Source organism: Opisthocomus hoazin, chromosome 7 (genome assembly GCF_030867145.1).
Source record: "Opisthocomus hoazin isolate bOpiHoa1 chromosome 7, bOpiHoa1.hap1, whole genome shotgun sequence".
NCBI lineage: Eukaryota > Metazoa > Chordata > Aves > Opisthocomiformes > Opisthocomidae > Opisthocomus > Opisthocomus hoazin.
The window spans coordinates 55,927,162-55,948,963 of record NC_134420.1 but is presented as its reverse complement, the minus strand read 5'-3'; the positions used below and the strand labels follow the sequence as shown (position 1 = coordinate 55,948,963).

Here is a 21,802-nt window from a genome sequence, read left to right as displayed (position 1 = left end):
CAGATTTTTTTTTTTAAATGTCAAAAGATTCTCTAGACAGACGGTCTACTAGTATCTGAAGTGTGTCATTGTAGCACAGCCTTGCTTGTCATCAGCTTCTAAAAGGCGATATGTTCTAGCAGTTTTCTGGAAACCACCTTGAGAGTGCTATATTAGAAATAATTACAGGATGTATTTAGTAAAGAATGTCCTTATTATTTCTTCCTATATTTGTTCACTCTGTGTTTGAGCCATCTTATGGCTTTGGCCCACAGTTTCTATTTGTAAGACTACAGATTCTCTCCTCCCTTCTCTTGCAGAAAGGATTCATGTCCCCACTCCCAGGAGGAGATTAGGTTTGCTTAGGTTAACATTTGGTTTGTTTAATTATTTTACATTTCTTTATAGTTGGACCACTCACCAAGCTGGATAAATTACTTGCATTTTTTCTTCTGACTTTTTGTGCTGCTTAGCTTTACTTTCTCCTAATCTTTCCTCTAATCTCCTGTCTGTATCAACAGGGTCGTAAGGCAGGGACTCCCGACTGCCATAATGCCATGCTTGTAGGTTGTTCAGCTCTGAGCCAACTACTTGGACTCCCATAATCTGGCAGGCTGTAAGACACACATGTGGTTTGTTCTAGGGTGAAAGATTTTTTGTCTTGGTTATGCTTTCCATCGTTACAGTTACCCATGCTGTTTAAATTAGCTGGAATGCAGGGCATGCTGTATTACATCAAATTACCATCTGAGCGATTAAGGCTTATTTGAGTTGGTACTTTGATGTGGTCAGCTTTTGGTCAGCTGCTGCCGTTTAAAAACAGATGGAAGCTTGTGTAAAAGAGTCCAGCATTCTGCTACAGTTCTCAATATTTAACCTGCTAACCTGCAAGAGAAGAGGGAGGTTTTTCTTCTTTTTTTATTTTTTTTTCCCTGAATTCAATATTTTATCAGTTCTTGCTATACTGTAACTGCTAGGCTTAGGCTGCAGAACTGTAATCGATATGGGAGGACCACAGCTCTCACTCAGAGATATTCTTTCCGTCTCAGCCAGAACATACTCAGTCAAGGGTCCTACTATTGTTGCTAGAGATATGCTACACATTGCTATCGGATTAATTACAGTGCTTGGGACTGCACAGGAGAAAGGCTTTTACAAAGACACTTTAGAGAAAAAAGACAAATAAATTATTACATTTTATATTTCTTAATGAAATCTGACTGTTAAAACTTGTATTTTGGGGAAAAAAGAGCAAAAGCTTACTAAACGAAGGGGGTTTTTTGACAAAAGTTAGTGTTTGGAAAGAATAATATACATTGCACCGATTAGTGTAATATGTCAGCAAGCTCCTGAGCACACAGTACACAGCGAAGGAAATCAGCTCCCTCTTCTCCCAAATGGACATTTTTAAATGATGCTAAGTTAATTTTGTGGGTTCTGTGCAACAGCAAAGGTGTGCCATCCTGTGGGGTTACTGGCTTTGGCAAAAAGCTCAAGCATTCGTATAAAACATTGTACTTAATAGTTATAGTTTGGAGACTTCTAAAGGAGCTGTTTTCTAATTGTGAAACTTCAGAGATAGTTTTACTGCAACATCCTTCAAGAAGGCTTTAAATAAAATGAATCTAAAAAAATGATTGATCCATAAAACAAACGTTGGGAGCTTTGGTGAGCCTCAATGTCTAGCAGCAAGTCTGGCATGAAGATTTCCTTCTCACACGTGTTCAACTGTTTTAAGTATTTAAAGGCTGTGTATCCTCAAGGACTTCAGAAGATTAATGTGCAAAGTACGCTGGTGTTTGTGGTACAGGCTGATTTTTCTCATTCTCAAAAAGTTATGTGTTAGTCTTGCATTAAGAGAAGGAAAAGAAAACTCACCTGCCAGAAAGAAAAGTAGATACAAGGCGTTGCTGGCTGCTGGAAGTCCACCGTGCTTTGCAAAAAGGCATGGCTGAACAGAACTGCTGTTCTCATCCTGTTACAGCGCAATGGTTTGGTGCTCGCCTTTTGCACCGTTATAATTATTGTGTGACCGCTACAGCCTCAGTGCCTGAGAGGTGCAGCATCAAATATACCCTGTCCTCTCTGTGCGAGGGCTGACTACCAGCAGAACTTCAGCCCTGACACTCACCTGGAGTTCAACTGAAGTCACAGCTTTAAATGACAGAAGTCAGGCACAATTCACAACCCTTTGTAAGGTACTGGTTTGGCGTTTGTAGGTCTTTGAGATATAATTTAAATTTAGTTCACTCCGTCTCACCAGGAGCTGAGTTTTTATAACTGGAATTCATCTAAATATTCATTTACATAATTTTATTTCATACTGAATGCAAATGTTTTCTAATTTCTAGTCATCCTTTAATTTCTAAGAATTAATTTTTAGTCGTTATTTATGTATTTAATTCATTTATCCTTAACAACAGGATACCCGGAAATGTCTACAGCCTTTCTGTGTTACTCAGAAAGGGACAAAATACATAAATGGTAAACTGCTACTACAAAAGAGGCAAAGGGCATGGCCTACGCTGTACAGGGAAGGTTTGCAGCGCTGCCATGAGCTCTCTGCTTGTCTCCTCACCCTTCCACAAACTATCCACCATCGTACGACGACAGTGTTAGTGGGCCTACAGGAGGTGTGCAGGGGGGCTGTATTGAACAACTTTCACTAATGTAACACTCACTGGGTGATTTTGTTTTTAACCTCCCCACTCCACTGCAGCTGTTTTCCCCACCACAAGGTATTTTTAAATCCAAGTTGCTACAAGAGTTACTTCCTGTTGCAGTTATGGGGTTAGTGAAACAGGAACAGCAATGCAAGAATATTTCATTTTCATGACAAGCGTTCTTTGTAAAAGCCAGATCACTTCTTAGTGTACAGTATCATTTATTATCCTTTATAGAATTACAGAAAAGAAAAGAAAACTAAATCCTGATGACGATATCCACTTATCGCTTCACAGAGATGTTGTAAGGGTAGCAATGAAAGGTTGTGTGTGGCCAAGACGCCAGAGATGAAAAGTCATCTTCTGATCTTTTATAGCTTGTGAGAGCCTAGGGAATGAGGAAGTAACATGGGAGCAACTCTTGATATTGAAATCACGAGAGGCAGTCATTGCTGCACTTCTTGCAGCAGCTTTTCAATCATGAGCGAATGGGTGTTGTAGAAGGGCAGCCCGTCCACTTCCAATTCCAGACTGGCAGTTTTTCCACTGCGGACCCCGTGCCGCAAAAGGGTTTTCAGAAGCTTCTCTTCCTTAGAAAACAAAGAAATAGAATATAATGAAAATCCTGAATCAGATAAGAGCATTAGTCAAGATCTTTATTTTAATTCTGGAGGAGACTGACCACATCCTCCATATTTATTTTGACAGCAATTTGCTAACATCTTTTTCTCCTCGTCCCAAAGAACTTGTGTAGCATCTGCAACTTAGGGAGTGTCAGAAGGCTTATGTTCTTGACTGCTGTTCATGATATTATTGTTTTCCACACAGCACATTAGTGTCAATTCAGAAACATGAATCCTTTTTTGCCTGGTTTCAAGTTCCTACTTTGCAGAAATCAGAATCAGAGGAACCTCCACCCAAAGTATCTCAAAAAACTACTTGTCGTTTCCCCAGCGTAGCAGCTGGCTGCAGATGCATTTTTAAAGAAAAAGAACAGAAGGGAAAGAGGACACATCAGGAAAAAGGTTACAGAGAGTGCATGAATGGGCTGCACAACCACTTTCCCGCATCTTCTGCAATCTCTGTATGCCTTGTGCTCTTTGTCCTCTTTTTTCTACTGACTTTATGAGAACTCTGGTTGCTTAGGAAAGGGATAGGGAAAAAAGAAACCCCTGAAACTGTGCTTCCTTGGGATTCCCTGAAATAGCGCACACTTCGTTTAGAACTGCAACTCAATTTCACGTTTCCAAGAGTTATTTTCTTGCTTAACAGTAATGTAAGCAGATAACAAAACATGTTCCAAGTTGAGTTGTTAAAGTACACAGAGTGAACAAAATCCTCAGTGGTGAGCTACGGGTGAGTTAGCACTGCGAGATGAAAAGATGGGACAAAATCAGTTCTGGGAAAACACTGGTTCTATGAACAGTGAAATGAGAAGACCTGATTTCACTGGACGTATGTCTAGCATAAACTGCTCTGCTTTCCATTTGACATGAAATGTACACACTAAAACTCTTTCTACTGTCTTAGCATTTACTATAAAGAGAATTTACTTCTCTGTTAATAAAAATCTAAGAAAAAATAAAAAGCCTAGTGACATCTTGGCTTCCCCCTGCCCTAACCCCATGGTAATTTACATGAAATCTTGGTATAGTCATATACCTATCTTTTCTTCCTTTTCTTTGCCAGGAACCTCTGGTCTGGTCTTTGCTCTACTGTTCTGCTTCTCCATTTGTGTGAGACCCTGCTATGGCAGAAATTGCTGCTGAAACAGCCCTACCAGTGTCCTGGACAAACAGTTCTATAGGTTTAAATACTACTTCTTTGATATTCCCATAAAATAACCTCTAGCAAAATCCTTTCTCTCCTGGACACAAATTAATGATGAAAAAATTATAAAGGTAGAATGTCTAATATTCTCTTATTAAATGTTTGGGGTTTTTTTCTAGGAAGACTTCTAAACAATAAAGAATACAATAGCTTTAGATCTGAATTTAGACACAATATGGTTGTATTTTACATCACACAGTACATGGCCAAAATATAAACATTTCTGAAAGAAGGAAAGTGTACCTTGCATGGTCATTTAGCAGAGAATTCAGTAGAATTTGGTAACCTGTTTTCTGAATGCACTGTATAAACATTTGTCATGTATTTTCTGGTATTGCATCCTAGTTCTTAGCTGCATCTAAGGAGGCACTGGTTTTCCATTAAAGAAAAAGTGTGCATAGTCACACGGTGTCAGTATTGACATTACGTAACAATACAGCAACTATACATGTCCTGGTTTCAGCTGGAATAGAGTTAATTTTCCTCCCAGTAGTTGTTGTGTTTTGGATTTAGTGTGACAAGAATGTTGATAACATTGAAGTTTTTGGGCTAATGAGCAGGCGTGCAGGAGCTGGGAGGGAGCACGGCCAGGCAGCTAGCCCAAGCTGAACAATGGAAATATTCCGTACCGTAGACATCATGCTCAGCTTATGAATGGGGGCAGGCTGGGGGCAAGAACTTTTCCCTGAGTTCAGCGAGCTCTGTGAGTTCGGCAAGCTCTGTGAGTTCGGCAAGCTCTGCGAAATCTGTGAAATACACAAATTCTGCGATCGCTGCTCGGGGACATGCTGTGCCATTGGTCATCAGGCCGTGAGAAAAACTGTATTGTGTATTGCTTGTTTTGCATATTTATTATTATTCCTTCCTTTGTTGTCTTATTAAACTGTCTTTATCTCAACCCATGAGTTTTACTTGTTGTCCATTCTCCTCCCCACCCCACGGGGCAGGGGAGGAGTGAGTGAGCGGCTGGCTGCTGCTTAGTTGCCGGCTGCCAGGTTAAGCCATGACAATATGAATGCACATATGAGCACCTGATCTTTCTGCATGAGAGAGGTTTTTATTAGCACTGGGTGTCTATTTGCAAAGTGCAAATTAGATCTCTCGTGTCGCAGAAGAGAGACCTGGATTGGATACACAAAATGTTCTTTCTAATTTGAATAATTTCTCCTGCATATTTACATGTTAGAGCTCTCTGATCTGCTTACATGGGGAAAAAAAGGCTTGCTGGCTTAAGACTATATAACTTTGCCTGATAAACTGTATTCTATGATCAAATGCTATTGTTTCCGTTTGTAAGGAACACACACAATGTACAGCACACTTCCTGAGCTGTAAAGTGCTGCAATTTGCTCACAGTTCTCTCTTTAGTAAATAATTATATTGGGAGTGGGGTAACCAGAAAAATAAACAAATTAATAGAAAGAGAACTCATTAATTTTCACTTTATTCAGGAAAAAAATCCACTCCCTTATGAATGACAAAGCTAACAAATAACACGAAAACAAATGTCACATTTTTTATATATTGCTCATTTATAAAGTAAGTCATATTCTTATAGGTCATACTTTGAAAATAAATACTATACAGTGCATTTCCTACCATTAATAAAGAGTTCAGTAAAAGAACAACTGCCTGACATATTAACCTGGTTGTGAGATGCAAGGAAATGCAGAGCTGACTGTAGAATGTTTAGCATCATCAGCTACATTTGGATGTGTATGAATTAATATATTTCCCTACAGTCACTTATGTATAAAAGTACCATGAAAATCTGAAAAATCAAACCAATATTGTCTTAACCAACATAATTATGATTCAGCTCCACAACCGAAAGGTAAGTAAAGATTGCTTTGATCAAATTGTTTCTTGCTCCTCAGGTTCCCAACAAGGAACAAATGCTCTGCAGTATCTCCTATTAAAATACACATCAAGACTAATCCATGCACTTGGAACAATCCTGGAGGTCGGTTCGTTGGGAATGGAGAGCTGTACAGTTCTGTGGCCTGTTGCATTGCAGTCCTGGCACCACTTCAACACGAGGCTGCAGAAGGTAATCTTTGTGCTTCAGGGGAAGACTTCATTTAGTAATTATGATCTATAGTTTTCAAGGAAGGAATGCCATTTTTGGAAGAAAAATAAAACACATTATAAGAAAGCCATTTCGTGCTTAGGCACTCCTTCAAATGTCTTCTTTCCAATCGCAAATACAAACACCGAGGTGGGTATGCATGGTGGTGCTCTTTGTCTTACTTGGGTAACTATTACAGCATTAAAAGAAGCTGGATTGGGCAGAAAGTAGCCATATAAACATAAATGGTATGAATTTTTTTTATACTAGTAGAGTGTGCGAACACTAATGTGTTCAATCTTCTGCACTGTTTACAGTTGAGTGATTTACAATTCAAGATATCATATTCTCTTCAGATGTTTTGTAATTTTGACTCCTCCACAAAACTGGTTCCGTTAATTTTATCTCAATAGATTTTAGTATTGCATTTTCAACAGCCCATTATTGGATCATTATCAATATTCCCAGCTGTAAAGCTTAGTAAAACAAAAACAAGAAGGATTTCCTGTACACAATATCGCAATTACAGTGCCTCATTACTAGGAATTTTTATCATAGTAGTTTTTAGGATATGTTAATTTAAAGGGCAAAAATAGTAGATGTAACTGGAAAAAAACCTGAAAAGTAATTAACCTATTTTTGGAAAAGGTTGTACTGAAAGGTGCCATATGCTTTGTTAAGTCAAAGGATAAGTGGCTACATGGTCATGCTGAATGTTGGGGTCAGTTTCAGTTTCATGACCTTTAGATGGAAAATCTAAATAGCAGGAATTAAAAAACCCTAAGACCTACTCTAAAGTACTTACGAGGTGCTATATTGGAATTTCATGCAGAACATGAAACAGAAATACTCCCCTGTTTTGGGCAATATCTATGGTAGCTGGATTATGTTTTGCTTCGCATTCTTGGAGGTCACAAACTTACGGGTTTTGTCCAAGTTTCTGTACAAGTACTCTGCCAATAAAACTGAAGTTTGAAGTTCCCAAGTTATCGCAAACCTTACTGCATCATTGAGTGTGTGTATATATATTTTTTTAAACACTGTCAAGTTAAAAGTAGAGCCACGTGCTTAGCAAGAGGAGCACAGATCACAGTCATTTCTCACCCCTCTGGGTTATTTTACTTTTTCTGTCTGTAATGTTTGCATTCCCAGAATATCACACTGTTCAGAGCTGCATCAGTCAAAACATTTTAAAATATTCATCTGCAAGTCTTTCTCCAACTTCAGAAACATTCACAACTAATTATAGAAAGGTTCTAACATAACTAGAAAAGGTGGAAAGATCAGAAGTAAGGTGTGAAGATCAGAAGTATGGAGTGGCTTCTGTATTAGAACTACGGCTTTTGATTTTGGAAGAGAGATATCTAACGGAGGATACAATAGAGATCTATAAAATAATGAACGATGCTAAGGAAGTGAACGGGGAATTTTATTCACTGTATCACAATAGAAGGATTTCTTGCCTTGTCCATATATTGTAGCACTGTCTTATGCTTGAAGTCGCAGCACATAAATACATTCATTTTTGAGGATTTTTATGTTCTATCTGTCTTGAATCCTTTGCAGAATATTCTAAATGCAGTGTGGCTGCTCATTCACCAGGGATTCCCCAAAGTCACCAAAAGACCAGGTGAAGGTAAGCAGTTGAACTGGACTAGCCAGGATTTGGTGGCTGGTTGCCAATTCCTTCTGCATGTCACAAGCAAGTCACAACTCCTTGGCCTTACAGAAATTACCTTAGTAACTGATGGAAGCGCCGATAGCCAGACCATCTTCTTCATTAACTGTGGAAAGCCAACAGCTTTCCTCAGGTAGCGGTCATGTATTTCACAAGTGTTGAGAACATACAGAGCGCAAGCAATGGCATAGCCTCCCCAGTTAGAGACCCCTGCAAAAGAATGTCACCATGAAATCGAGCTGTAAAAAACCCAACAACAGTTATTGCAAGGATACCTCACCTGCACGAGGCATTAGGCACATACAACTGCACCTTGTGTAGTGATGGTGACATGGAACACGCACACAAATTAAATATCGACATGAATTTGGAAGGTTTATTTCAGAAATTGGTTAACATATTAAAATGGTTTCAGTAGTATTTCAGATTGAATTTCTGCAAGTTTCCATCTAGCTTAGTTTGTGGTTTGTCTTTCCAACAAAGCAAAAACTCAGATGTTCTACAACACAATTCCACTTGGCTTAACGTGAAGGCCATGAACTGTGAAGAGCTGTGTTACAGACTGGTGTCTTTTGCTTTTAACCACACAGAGGTAGAAGATTTTGACAAAGTAATTTCAACCAGGCAAATTTTCACTGGTGTCAGATTTTATAACAGAATGCTGGACCATTGCAAAGAACCTCTTTTTGGTCACAAATGATGACTGATTAAAGAGTTCAGCTATTTTATAAGATATGAAGCCACGGTGAAACTAATTGTGTCTTCATGATGTGTCCTTGAGGTTAAGTATCGTACACAAAAAGACATTCTAACATAGTTAATATCCATAAATTTTCTGTATGCTGTTATCAAATCAGTCCACACAGTCTTGTTGGACAGCTTCCTTGGCAAGACTCTACTGGAAATCATTACATTCACAAATTTGCTGTGAGAAGTCCTCTCTATTGCCTGAAACTTTTTCCAGAGACGCAGAATAGCAAAATTTTCAGAAAGTGTGGAACTTGTTTTAGTGCATGCAGTTTTCTACACTTAAGCATATTCAAAGCTCTGCCTCACTTCCCTTTGCAGGGTTGGGGTGTGGCAGTTGCTTTCAAAGTAAAAAGCATCAGAATCGCCAAAAGAGCCACCATAGATACTGTATACATACGAGCATAAGAAGTAGACTTAATTATTGCCACACTCTCATTTCTCCCCCTAGATTGCTGCTTTAGCATCAAGAGCATTAGATGCCTAGGTCAGAAACCTAGAAATGTGAGCCTAAGTACAACAGGGACCGCCCAGTTCATAAATTGCTCCTGGCTGAACACATCACTTTCACTGTGAATTTTGTTTCGTGCTGGTTAAGACGTTAGGGTAGAAGAGAAATTCAACTACAGCATTCAACTTCTGTTGTACATTAAGAATGTACATCTGTCTGCGAATGGCTGTTGACAGGGCTTATCATCTCTTCATGTAAGAGCAACACGGCTGATCCAGGCCTGACAGGGTCTCACCCACAGAAGCTCATCAATTATACTCTAAATTCATATGTGTGTAGACATTTTCATTTGCACACAGGTCACTTACGCAGCCTTCCCTGTTATTTTATTTAAGGTGTGATTTTTCAAGCATATTCAGGACTTGCCCAACTCTTTCCAATTAAATGTACTTTCTTCACAGAACAGCCTCAATTTTCAGTCATTCCTGCGGGAGCTGTAGTTGCTTAACTATCCAGAAAACGGACATAATACTGAGACAGATTTGTTGGCTAATGATGACTTGGCCATACAAAGAAAGGGCCAATACAAATTAGTTGGAAAGACAGACGTTTTCTTTTCAATTCTATTCTCAAACATCAACAACTCCCCCATTCCCCAAAAAATCCCCTTACCAGCTACAATCGTAAAATCAGCTTCAACATCACAAGCTATAACATCTCCATTTTTTATGTGCTTCTTTACAGCATCTTTTACTTTGCCCATTCCCAATTCATTTCCGCCATCTCCAACACCTTTATGAAAAGAAAAGAAGACCAAATGAGCATGGACCCATGATGCATACCACTAATAATCCATTCAGAAAGCATCCAGTGCCTTTCCCAACTGCCATGACAGTTCATAGCTCCACGCGAGATCATTAATCCTTTTTTCATCAAAAAGTGTCTAAAACCCAGGAGGTTGTGAATGAAATAGCTGGTAGCATCACTTTATCACATGCTAATCTGCAAGTGTGTATACGTGATATGTGCTGTACTGGTGCAGGCGAAAGAAATCAATATTAGCAAGCGCTCACGAACTGCAGACAGAATTAAGATAGTAAACTTTGCTTGCGGAAGGCCTTACGTCAGTGCTCTCTGTACTGCATGATCAGAAGCACGTGAGCACAAATAGAGAAAGACGATAGGCACCAAATCCATAACAAACCCGAGAAATTAGCCTACAATTCTACAATGCAGCAAGCATAGAAAACTTTGGCTTGTTACAAGCTTTAATTCAAAAAAGAGATTACAAGTAGCAATTATTGCAGAAAGATAAGCAAAAGTGTATGATTTCTTCTAATTCACAAGCTCATTGTATTTTTAATTAATGACATTTCATAGTATATTTGACTATTTAGAGAATGTTTAAAACAAACTAAATTCTGCTGAACAGATTCAAATTCCCACTGTGCAGAACACTCCAAACTCCGCCAAATCAGTAATATACTTTGAGCTGCTCTGGGAGTTATTATAAGAGATTAGGGTATTTTTATTAAAGGAATAAGGATGTGATGTCACCCAAGTAGCTGGAGAGAGCAAGTCCTTGTATCAACAGTCTAAGATCAGGGACAAAATAATTGAAATTAACTGCAGCAGATAAAGTTCTGAGGCATTTTGCTAAACTTCTTTATGAAAGAGAATTTTTTCTATCCTTATTCAGTCAATCTTCAGCTTCTCTGCTGAGATTGCCAACAGAGTGCCATCTAGAGTGCTGCTTTTTGAACGTTGAAAGTCATTCCTTAGGAACAGGACAAACATTGGGGTTAAATCTAAGTAAAATGTATTACAAGTTTTAAGATAATATGAAAAATACCAGTGAACTCCTCTGATACACAGCTTTTCAATGATTCCAATACAGTGAAATCAGACTATGCATTAGTTCTGCAGGAACTCTCTAAATTCTGTGGAAACATTTGAAAACATCACTACCGAGAAATCACAGTTACAGTGCTTTTGGTAATACTTCGGAGTGAGGCCACAGCACAAGAAGAAAAAAAGTCAGATCAGCAGACATGTTCTGACGTGACCGAAATCAGGCTGGCGTGGACACTTGTTTCTATATTTATATAGACTACATATCTCCTAACTCTGTTTTGGGGCACACAGTGTAGCACAAAGCATTTGATTGTACAAGAACAACATGTCATATACATCTAGCAATCCTTGATCTGTGCCATATTCTTTCAAAACCAGATACTAGTCATTTTTAAGGGAAAAAAAGGACTACCAACAAAAGAGAGGAGCACCATGTTGACAACAGCACTCTTATTAGATGTATTAGTCAATGCTAAGGCAGTTTTGGCACGAAGGACAATGTACTCCTTTAAAGACTATTACTGTATATTTTGTTAGAACAGATGCAAATATGCACTCTCTGCTCAAGAGGATGTACCGCTAGAAGGTGATCTAAAGTAAGATTCTACCCAGACTGCTGTTTTAACACAGGTGTAACAATCATAAAAATAACCACAATATTTCAATATGTAATGTTTCCATCCAGTAGTCATTTGCTTTCTATGCTACCTTTCCCCCACAAAATACAGAATAAAGTCAGTGTCAAAAACTACATTTAGAGAAATGTATGCACACACACAGATGTATCGATAATACACACATCTGGGCTTGCTTTTTTGTTCTTAAATAACTTTGAATTCAACCCTTTCATTTTTTCTGGTCGCAAGAACCCTGCAATAGAAACCTCTAATTTTCCTCCAGCAACAGTCTCTAAATTCAACCACGACAAACAGCTGTAGCCCACAAGCAGTTACTCAGCACCTGCCTCCTGCTCCTCTTCACTTCCCGTACGAGTTCTTGTTTCTTGCTTCTGAGAACATAGCACAAACTCACACATACCTGTTGTTGTGACTCCTGCAATGGTTTGTGCAGCTAAAAATAGATCATCTATGGGATCCACCAGGTGTTTAATGTTAACTTTCCTGGCATTGTAATAATTGCCATCAGCAGCCATCCCAGCACGCTCTATTGCAATCAGGTGATCAAATCTGGTTAGAGATGAGTGAAAAAACAGTCGTCAGGGCTGTGATTCTCACCTAGCAAACTCTTCTATTGACTGCTTCTCCTGTTGCACTTGGTTCTACTCTTTGACCATCTGGAATTCAAGGTAAAGCTCAGATATTGTTCTGTTATTTCCGAATGTAGCTCTCTACCGTTTATTTTCAAAGGTTACTCTAGTTTCTTTATCTCTAGTTTAGTTAAACTCCCTCAAACCGCATTTGCCATCAAGAAAGGGAGAAGTTCCTACAATCCTTCTAACCAGCAACCTGTCCTGGGTTTGGCCAGAACAGGGTTAATTTTCACCAGACTCCAGGAAGGGGCACAGCCGGGGGGTGGGGGCTGACCCCACCTGGCCAATCAGAGCCCGGTATTCCATACCATGTGCCGTCAGGCTGGGTTCCGGGGGGGGGGGGGGGGCGGCGCGGCGGGAACGCACTCGCGGCTTGGGGGGGCGCGGCGCTGGTCCTGTTTCGGGAGAGCGGCTGTCTGGACCGGACGGTTCGTTGTTGTGTTTTCTCCTTATTTGTATCGTTGTTGTTCCTGTTTTCCCTCTGTTTGCTGTTCTGTTAAACTGCCCTTATCCCGACCCACCAGTTTCTGCCTTTGTCTTTCCATTCTCCTCCGCACGCCGGCGGGGGGAGGGGCGGCCGCGTGGCGCTTTTGTTGCCGGCGGCAGCCGAAACCAAAACACAACCCTCGGGTCAGCCATCTGGCTGTGCTCTGTTTCATGTTAAAATACTTATGTATTATCTTGTAAGACATTCATTGCTATAAGTGTTTTCAAAGAAAACAAAGAAGTGGCAAATTAATGATCATCTAAATCCTTGTTAGTGTAAATACAGTCTCTGCTTAAAGTATGTTGCTTGGCAAATGTTTGTTTGTTTCTAGTCATGGAGTTCTTTGGGTTTGGGTCTTTATATTTGGGGTATTTTTCTTTAAGTCTATGGCTATTTTGTTAGTTGTGAAAGTAGACAGATGTACTGCAGATGTCCTATCTTTGAAGCAGAATTTTAGTACTCAGTTCTGCCACTGTATGTTAGAAGTAAATTATTTTGCTTCTGTTTCTCCAATTTTACTGTCAAGAGGTTACTAATTCTGCTGAGTTACTCTATTCTTTTGTGGGTGGGTATCTATGGTGACTCCAGGGACCTTAAGCAGGTTAGCTGTCTATTTTAAAAAAACACTAACGCTAGCTTTTTGGGACTGTGGCATCAACTGAAATAGAAACTGGTTGTCATTGTATTATGTATAGCTATAAAACAGATTTTTAAAACAATACATAAAAATGAAGATGGTATCATACATATTATTACACCATATAATTATAGCATACACTAACCTGCGGAAAGAAATGGGAATCGAGTAAGTTGATGAAGCAAATACCAGGGTGAAAGATCTTGTTATCGGAGAGAACAAACTGAAGGCAACTATATTGAAATGCTTTACAAGGAAAGATCAACAAAACTGAGCAATGTATGCCTACTTAAAGGAAATGTAACTTGCCTGCTAAGTAATGAAATGTGTGTGCAGCTACTTAGCAAAATTTCCAGGGCATTAACCCTCATCTCACACTTTGTCTAAATCTGAATTTTTGCCCAACATTATATACTCAACAATGCATATGCAAACAGTTCAAATCAATATTGAGAAGTGCATGTTCAATCTATAACTCTGGCTTTGGCTGTCTAAAGACAATAGGAGGATCACTTTCATACTATTACAAACACTTGACATTTCACTACATCTGATCAGATTCCGCAGTTGTCAGACTGAGCCAGAGCTCTAGAAAGTGAACACACTCCACAGCTCTTTTCCTAGCTCTTTCACTGACTCTGATACAATATTTCCCCTTTCTGATTTTCTCACTGATTTAAGGTAAAAATAATGTATTGTGTATATGTATATATATCTATGGAACAACAGCTGAAAAGCTTTCCAAAATTTTTCAGAGGAAAAGAGCTATTGATATATGAAGTATTGTTTCTCTTTTTGCACTCCAGAAACGTGTAGTTGCCGAATAATGTGGAATTCTGTACTCTAAGTGTGCTCCAATATCAATGTTTGGCTTCAAAGTTTGTTCTATTCCTTCCAAGTCTCAAGGATTTACTTGTAACCTTTACACCTTCTTAAATCATGGTCATTATTTTTATTATAACTTTACACAGTAGCGGTGTGACCCAGTCTTAAAAACTGAATACGCATACCTAGGTCTTCTGGGATTCCCTTTCTCACACAAAAACATTAAAGCTGAATCAGCACTTTCCCTTTGATAACTCAATAGAGGGACAGGTCTCTTCAGGATTCCTACAGGAAAGCAAAATACAATTCAGACACTCTGTACCTTTATTTAATGTGTGTTTTGAGTAACTTGAAAAAAACAAAAGAAAGCAGAACAGTTAGAATAGTAAGGACTCAATGTCTTTACACAGTTCCTGATAAGCTCCCTGCATCCTTACTTTAATTTAAACTCATGGATGTTAGTGTTAGTAAGTGGGACCTTGCAATAGAAAACAGGTCTTCAAGAATAAGAACAGACATCCAGAAATCGTCACAAACAACTAATTCAGAATCAGTACCCAGACCCAGAAGCATTAACTTGATACCAGCTAGATCTAACAAAACGTCATCGTAGCAACACTGATCAGCGCTTAGAGGGTGAACTCTGGCTCATTCCCCGGAGGGAAAAAAAAAAAATCCTGTAGAAAGTGACAGCGAGATTAACTGAAGCAAACCTTGGCTCACATTGGCAAGACAAAAACTGAAGAAACATGTGTCTTACCTAGTTGAACAGCCTCTTCAATAATCTTTTTATTCAGACTCATGGCTCTCTGATCTGTCACTATGGCAACCTCCTTCTCCAAGGCCTGCAGTATAGCTGCAATAGCGAGGGCTCCCGGGGGCCCGTCGTTCTCTTCTGGTGGCTCATGAGTGAAGTGCGTGGGAAACCCCGTCGTTATCAGCACCGACCGAGCATGGGAGATGGACAGGCAAGCCTTCAGCAGCTCGTCCTGGCGCTGCAGATGAATTATGCCCCGGTCTCCTATAAAAGTGTTTTTAAAGAGAGCAGTATGCTTCAATATAACGTTCTCCTCTTGAAGTTTCTGTGTGGGTGGACCTGCATACTTTAACGATGTAAAATGGGTTAAAAAAAAAAAAAAGATAAATAAAAACTTCTGGTCAGGGCAGGAATTGGGGTAATTTCCTCAGGAAACCTAGGAAGGTGTAGGATATGAGTAATGAAGATAACAAGCTGTGCTTCCAGGTTAAGAATTGCAGTTAACTGGACTCTGAAAATTACTATACCTAGCATTTCTAGGTATTAGTGTAAATAGCTTTTTCTACTTCTGAGAGCTTATTTCACATTGTTTCCTCTCCTTTGGCCCTCTGCTTTCCTCTGATCCATGGTGACAGTCATGCTAGACCCTGCCTAACTACTGAAGCTAGATTGCAATTTGAGCATCCCAGTTCTTACAGAAGTTTTGATGCAGACTTCAGATGAATAAGCCTGTCTTTTGTCTCTATTTAACTCTATCTGCTTAGGGAAGAGCTAATTCCCAAATAAATTCCACTTAAATTATTAACCACAGAAGTGAGGTTTCAGAGACACTATAATTTACTAAAGGACTTTATAAACTCCATTAATGCTGTGGTACCCAGGTGACAGCTAAAAGATCTTGCAACACTTCATGTAGTAGAGACTCATGTTACCTGACTTTGAGATGTAGGTGAATATTAACAGATGTCTCTCCTTGTGGGTCAGCCCCCAACGAGGCAACGCTGTGTTATTTGTGTGTGTATGTGTCTCGTTGTCCAAACCCTTCCTATCCCCCCTCCCTTCCCCGGCACTCGGAAACACAAGTTCACAGCACAGTCCTCTCGATTTCCTAGCGCTCCCAAAAAACACAAATACCAGCATGATGTGCTGACGTTCATGGGCCAACAGCAAGAGGTACGCCCTCGCTGTTGTTTTCTAGCCTCCTCACATCTTCATCTTTCTCGCCTTCACCCCCGCCCCGCACCTTCCTCTCTTTGTCCTCAGTTTCCCCTTTGCCACTTCTTCCTCCATTCGTCCTACACAACACACAGGCACCATACAGATAGGGGACACAGAAAACAAAACTGAAGTAACAGAAGCAGGGAATTTTAGTCTCTGAGAAGTGGGGTACATTAACTGTACTGTACTCTCCTTTAGTAACAAAATGAGCTAACTCTGAAGTTAGGTCCTACACTTCTGCAGAGCGCGGCACTGTGCCAAGCTGAACTCCCAAGAGTGGGAAAAGGAGAGGCCTTGCGAGTAAAAATAAACAGACCCAAACATATGCACACAGCCCAAACCTGGAGCTCGGGAGAGCTGGGCGTAAGCTGTTTTCCACTACTGCCTACAGAGGATTTCAGAAAATTTATGGGAAACTGAGATCAGAATTTACAGCAGACAGAGTGTGTATTTTGGGAATGGTTGTGTAATTCAGTTTGCCTTTATTTCCCTCTCATCTTCCTTGTGCACACATGCAGCCCTACCCCTCAACCTTCTGTGGTGATCAGGTCACTTTGGTCCATCACACACCACCCCAGTGATGAATATGTCAGCAGAGCTTGACGTAATTCCTCCCATCAGAGAGGGATGTTTGAAAAGCACAAGCAACTACTCAAATTTTCTGGTAGGAGCAGAGGAGTCATGCGTATATGTAAAGAAAAGTCCTATTTACTCAACAGTGAGTACCCGTGTAGCTGTTACCAGGCATGCTGAGGTGCCCTGTACTTTACATACCAATTTCAGTTTTATTCAGTAGCAGTTCTTGTTCTCTGCGGACTCTCCAGTCTGCTGTAAACATTGATGCTTCTGCGTACTTTGACAGTGTACAGTCATCAAGATCAGACATTCCATTACCCATAAGGTTGAATGGTTTTGTCCAGACTCTGATATTAAGTACGGTAACAGAAAATGTAAGACCTAATTACATTAATTCACTGTATTCCACAAAGAATTTTAAAAATCTTTAAATTGCCTTTAGATTCTTGCTCTGTTCTTGAACTTAATGAATACCTAAAAAAGCAGGATAGGTCATATCCATCTCATAACAAATCCACTAAAGGAAGAGCGTTTCTGCTTTTACCTGGATCTATTCCAATTAGGGTCTCTAGAGTCTTTATCTTTTGGGCTGCTTCTGCTGACACAATACTGTAATGCAGAGGATCTCGAGAAATGCAGCGGACTTGCGGGACTTCTCTTGACGATCTGACTGTGAGGTTGTCATTCTTTAGGTCGGTAATGAACATGCAGCCAGGAGAATGAGTAAAAGCTAATGGAGCCCCTAAAATGGGTGAAAAACCTTCAATTTAAACACATTGTTATTGCAATATATTGAAACATCAGAATGATAAAATCGCAAAAAGCTATTTAATTTAACCACACAGAGTCTCTACCTGATGACACTTTTACCACAAAAACAGGTGATATTTTAAGTTACACTGCAGTAATTAATAAACTTTGAGATCAGGTTTTTCTGCAATATCATCTTTAGTATAAATCTGAGGCAAGTTAGGTACTGAGCACTGGTACCCTCCAAGGAAGTCTGTCGGGAATTGGCAAGTCTGAAAATTGGGTTTGACATGCACGAAGAAACTAGTGCGTTGACATAAGAACAAGTTAATGCTTAAGTTTGCACAGTGTGTTGGTGATACTGTTTCTGTAAGATTAAATTAATTTTCTAGGTTCTAGAACGCTGCTGGAAGCTATAGTGTCTCTCTTGTACCTTTGAATATCCTTGTTATAGTGATATAACTATGGCAACTACTGTCTGCTGGCTAGGACCTGTCCTTTACCGGATTAAGAAAATGGGGAATAGCATCTCTGCGCAGTCTCTTGCTGACCTAGGAAGCAGACCTATAAACTGGCAAGGAGTAGTGACTGAAGGGACCAGTAAGCCTTAGCAAGGGGAATCTGAGTAGCATCTAAAACCCTAGTGAACGAAAAGCTTATTTAGACCTGACAGCATGGTAGCTCCCTAAGCTGAAAATATTTGCTGTTTTTATACTAATACCAGAAGTCTTGATCTAGATTATATTTGATTTTGCAAAATCAGTGTTTTGTTGGATAAATCACAACTGGTAGAAGCAAAATCTTACTTTGTTAGGATGGTGAAAAGGAAGCAGATATTTCGTTAACAAGTACATATGTGCTTGATCTCTGCTAGACCTGTTGGGAGTCTATGGCTAGTTAATTGAAAAGCAGCTGGGGAACATAGTGGTTGAGGTTTAACATAGTTTGCCAGACCATGTGAGTAGACAATATTCTTTGCGAGAAACTAGCAGATTCATCTGAAGTATGGGTACTGGTGGTGTCGCAGAATTTTAACTTTGGTCAACAGATTGTAGAGAGGTTGGCAAGTTTTTTTTCTCTCCTTTCCCTGCAACAAGGATGCATGAGGAAGATAATAAAACAGGAAAGAGCAGAACTTTCAGTTTGGATTTGGGACTGGAGACCAGGGGTTCTAAGAAAAAGATATCTCTGCTCCCAGTGCTGAACATCTTTACAGCAAGTGTTGAGAGCAGTGTAGATAAACATCTGCAAGGAACCACAAGGATGTAGGTCCTGCAAGAGAGAAGGATGAAGCAGGTGACCTCCCAAGGCTCTCCCAGTTATCCTGCCTATGACTATTAAGCTTCTTTTTCAGTAAGAATTAAAATATGAGATTTGATTCCACACTAGTGATTTAGAGCAGTATATAACACTGTCACTGTGGTTTAGACGCATTTTCTTGCCCTTTATGTTCATGCCTGTTATAAATGACTGGATAAAGCGCAGGCCAGCTCTGTGCAGAGGACAAAGCTCCATTTATGTAAAATGTGTCACATTTACTTCATTTTAGAACAAAACCTAAAAGTTCAAAATTCTTTTCCAGGTCAATCAATTTGCTAGCTCTTGACAACATATTGGAAAGATTTCTGGCTGCTTCCCTCCCCATCCCTCTAGTTTTCAATAATGCTTAAAAAAAGATGTTTTAATGCTGCCACAGCTTAAGGTTTGTCTTTAAAATACTCAAACAAGTGTGATGGAGTTTCAGTAAGAACTTCGTTGCAGGTAGGCCTGTATTTCACAATGGAAAATAGTTCTGCCAAAGGTTTCCTTGTGCTTTGATTGGGGTGTTCTTTAGCTCACCCTAAAATGAAGCCTGCTAATCAGCCAACTCATTCAGTCCACCTTAGAAAAAAGAGCTTGAGAGAGAAAAAAAGAGCTTGAGAGAGATAATTTTAAAAGAGTCTCCAAGTATAGTACATACTGCAGTTGATGACTGCTTCTACTGCTGTTACTCCACAGGCCCAAAACACTGGAACATCATCAGGATGAAGGTGAACTGGATCTCCATAATCTGGTTTGGAAAGATCTTTTATTCCCAGCAGACCTGGAATTGATCCAAAATGAAATCGTGAGAGGTTCCAATTAAGCAGTAATACTGCAAAGCCAAGGGGTTGGACCACAAACAGCATTCAAGCTAGAATTGCAACTGTGGCAAGTCCCACAGAAGTGGCATATTTAGTTTGCCTTTGAGTGCACGTCCCCAGAACCTGAGCTGACTTGTTTTCCCTTTTAGTACTTGATGACATCAGTAAAAATGTATTCACTTTATTTCTGCAACAAAACACAAGCTAGATGTGTATGCTGAGTTTCCAAGATGTTATAAATCTTCTCTATCAACAGAAGAATTATATTCATAACACTGGCAAACAAGAATAAACGACTGCAATGCAAAATGGGTTCTTCATAGAACATGATTTCTGGTGCTTTAGCTTCCCATGTTCTTTAGCTAGAGAAACAAGCAACCACTCTTTTACCTCTCTGGGTTAGATAACTACATCTAGCTCTCACCCAGCTTTCACTAAATTGTCTTTTGCTTTATTTTAACACCTCCTTGTAATATTCTGGGTCATTTTAAGCACTTGCTCTCTTCCCTTGGTTTTAAATTCTTCAGATGCTTTAATATACCACTGGATTTTCCGGAATTCATTTATACAATCTGTATATATATTCACTCTTTTCTGTTAAAAATAAATTAGTAGTGAAGACCCTCACTTGCCCAATCTTCTTGTTGCTCTGTTCAAAGTAATGACCTATTACTAGCTCCTCAGACTCGAGCACTCGGACCAAATATATTACTGGGGTGGAATGTTACCAATGACATCTCCTCCCGTGCTCTGCAATGTCATCCTTCTGTGTATGCAGCCCATGAGTCCTACTGATTGACAAATTTCTGTCAGCAGTGGGGAACTTTTTTTTTTCTATTGCGATCTATCTTCATCTTACAGGTGTTTGGTTTGGTTTTGGTTTTTTGCAAATAGCCTCCTGTTTTATCTTCTTTTTCCAGTTTTCCATTGCAAAGTATAGGCCTATACTTGTCTGAGCTGGATTTTTTACAAAAATATATTCTTGTCATATTTCTATTCATTCTGTCTTAAGTGTTGTGCTCAATGTATCCTATTTCAGCATTTTTAAAAATAATGCAGTATTTACTTGCACAGTCATCCGCTAAGACACCAAATGCATCCACGCGTACTTCTCCCCATGCTGTCAATCATTGCTACCCTGTCACTCCGACAGCGAGAAAGTATTCACACATAAATGAAACTGAATACATTTTAGAAAAATGTGATTACACTTTCTTCCCAAAACCACTCCTGCCGTATAACTTAACGACATTGGAAAGCTATCTTTTATCCAAGAAATCTCTGTGTTCAGCTCATACAAAACCTACTTTATTCTACCCTGAGGTTTGTGACCATTAGAAAGGATTAAAACATAACATTCACTGGTGCGGGTGTTTCAGCCCTACCCCTTCCTATGGTTTCCACCCCCCCTTCATTTTTGTACACAGTGAAGTGCATGTAGAGTGAAAAATGAAAAGCGCTGACCAGGGTCACCCATGTGAATTGGTGCTCCATGGGCTTCTTTCAATGCAGATGTTGCTAGCACAGCTGCTTCCAACTTGCTTTCAGGAACAGGTCTCATTGTGACTACCAAGTTGCAGCTAAAAGCAGAAACATTGTAGCAAGGGACAGCTGTCTGGCAGTGGAAAAGAATCCAAGGTGTTAGCAAGAATATAATACCTCGAAGGTATTAGAAGAAGTAAGTCTAAAACTTTGTGCTGTACTTGACTTTCGAAAGGCTGCATACTAACATCCATTTTAAATTCTTTAAAAAACACAATTTTTTTTCTTAGCATCCTTTTTTTTTTTGTAAGATCCAACAGTGCAGGAGTGAAGCATTCCATCCTTGAGCTTCTTCATATAGATCACTAAAATGTGTACAGAACGGGAACGGGAAAAAGCTAATAAAA

General features: G+C 39.6%; 1 protein-coding gene across 2 annotated transcripts in view; it reads right to left on the bottom strand.

Moving 5' to 3' along the window:
- Nucleotides 1–2,843: 2,843 nt before the first annotated feature.
- The window catches only part of DGLUCY (D-glutamate cyclase), a 47,999-nt gene continuing 29,040 nt past the window's right edge, over nucleotides 2,844–21,802 (bottom strand). For both annotated transcript variants that reach the window (XM_075426157.1, XM_075426158.1), the window contains exons 6-14: nucleotides 21,378–21,528; nucleotides 19,751–19,873; nucleotides 17,585–17,782; nucleotides 15,250–15,510; nucleotides 14,675–14,774; nucleotides 12,309–12,457; nucleotides 10,089–10,208; nucleotides 8,277–8,428; nucleotides 2,844–3,232 (exon numbers count right to left, since the gene is read on the bottom strand). In XM_075426157.1, the coding sequence (XP_075282272.1) occupies nucleotides 3,089–3,232; nucleotides 8,277–8,428; nucleotides 10,089–10,208; nucleotides 12,309–12,457; nucleotides 14,675–14,774; nucleotides 15,250–15,510; nucleotides 17,585–17,782; nucleotides 19,751–19,873; nucleotides 21,378–21,528 (1,398 nt within the window). In that variant the 3' untranslated portion in view covers nucleotides 2,844–3,088. The remainder of the gene's footprint in view (nucleotides 3,233–8,276; nucleotides 8,429–10,088; nucleotides 10,209–12,308; nucleotides 12,458–14,674; nucleotides 14,775–15,249; nucleotides 15,511–17,584; nucleotides 17,783–19,750; nucleotides 19,874–21,377; nucleotides 21,529–21,802) is intronic.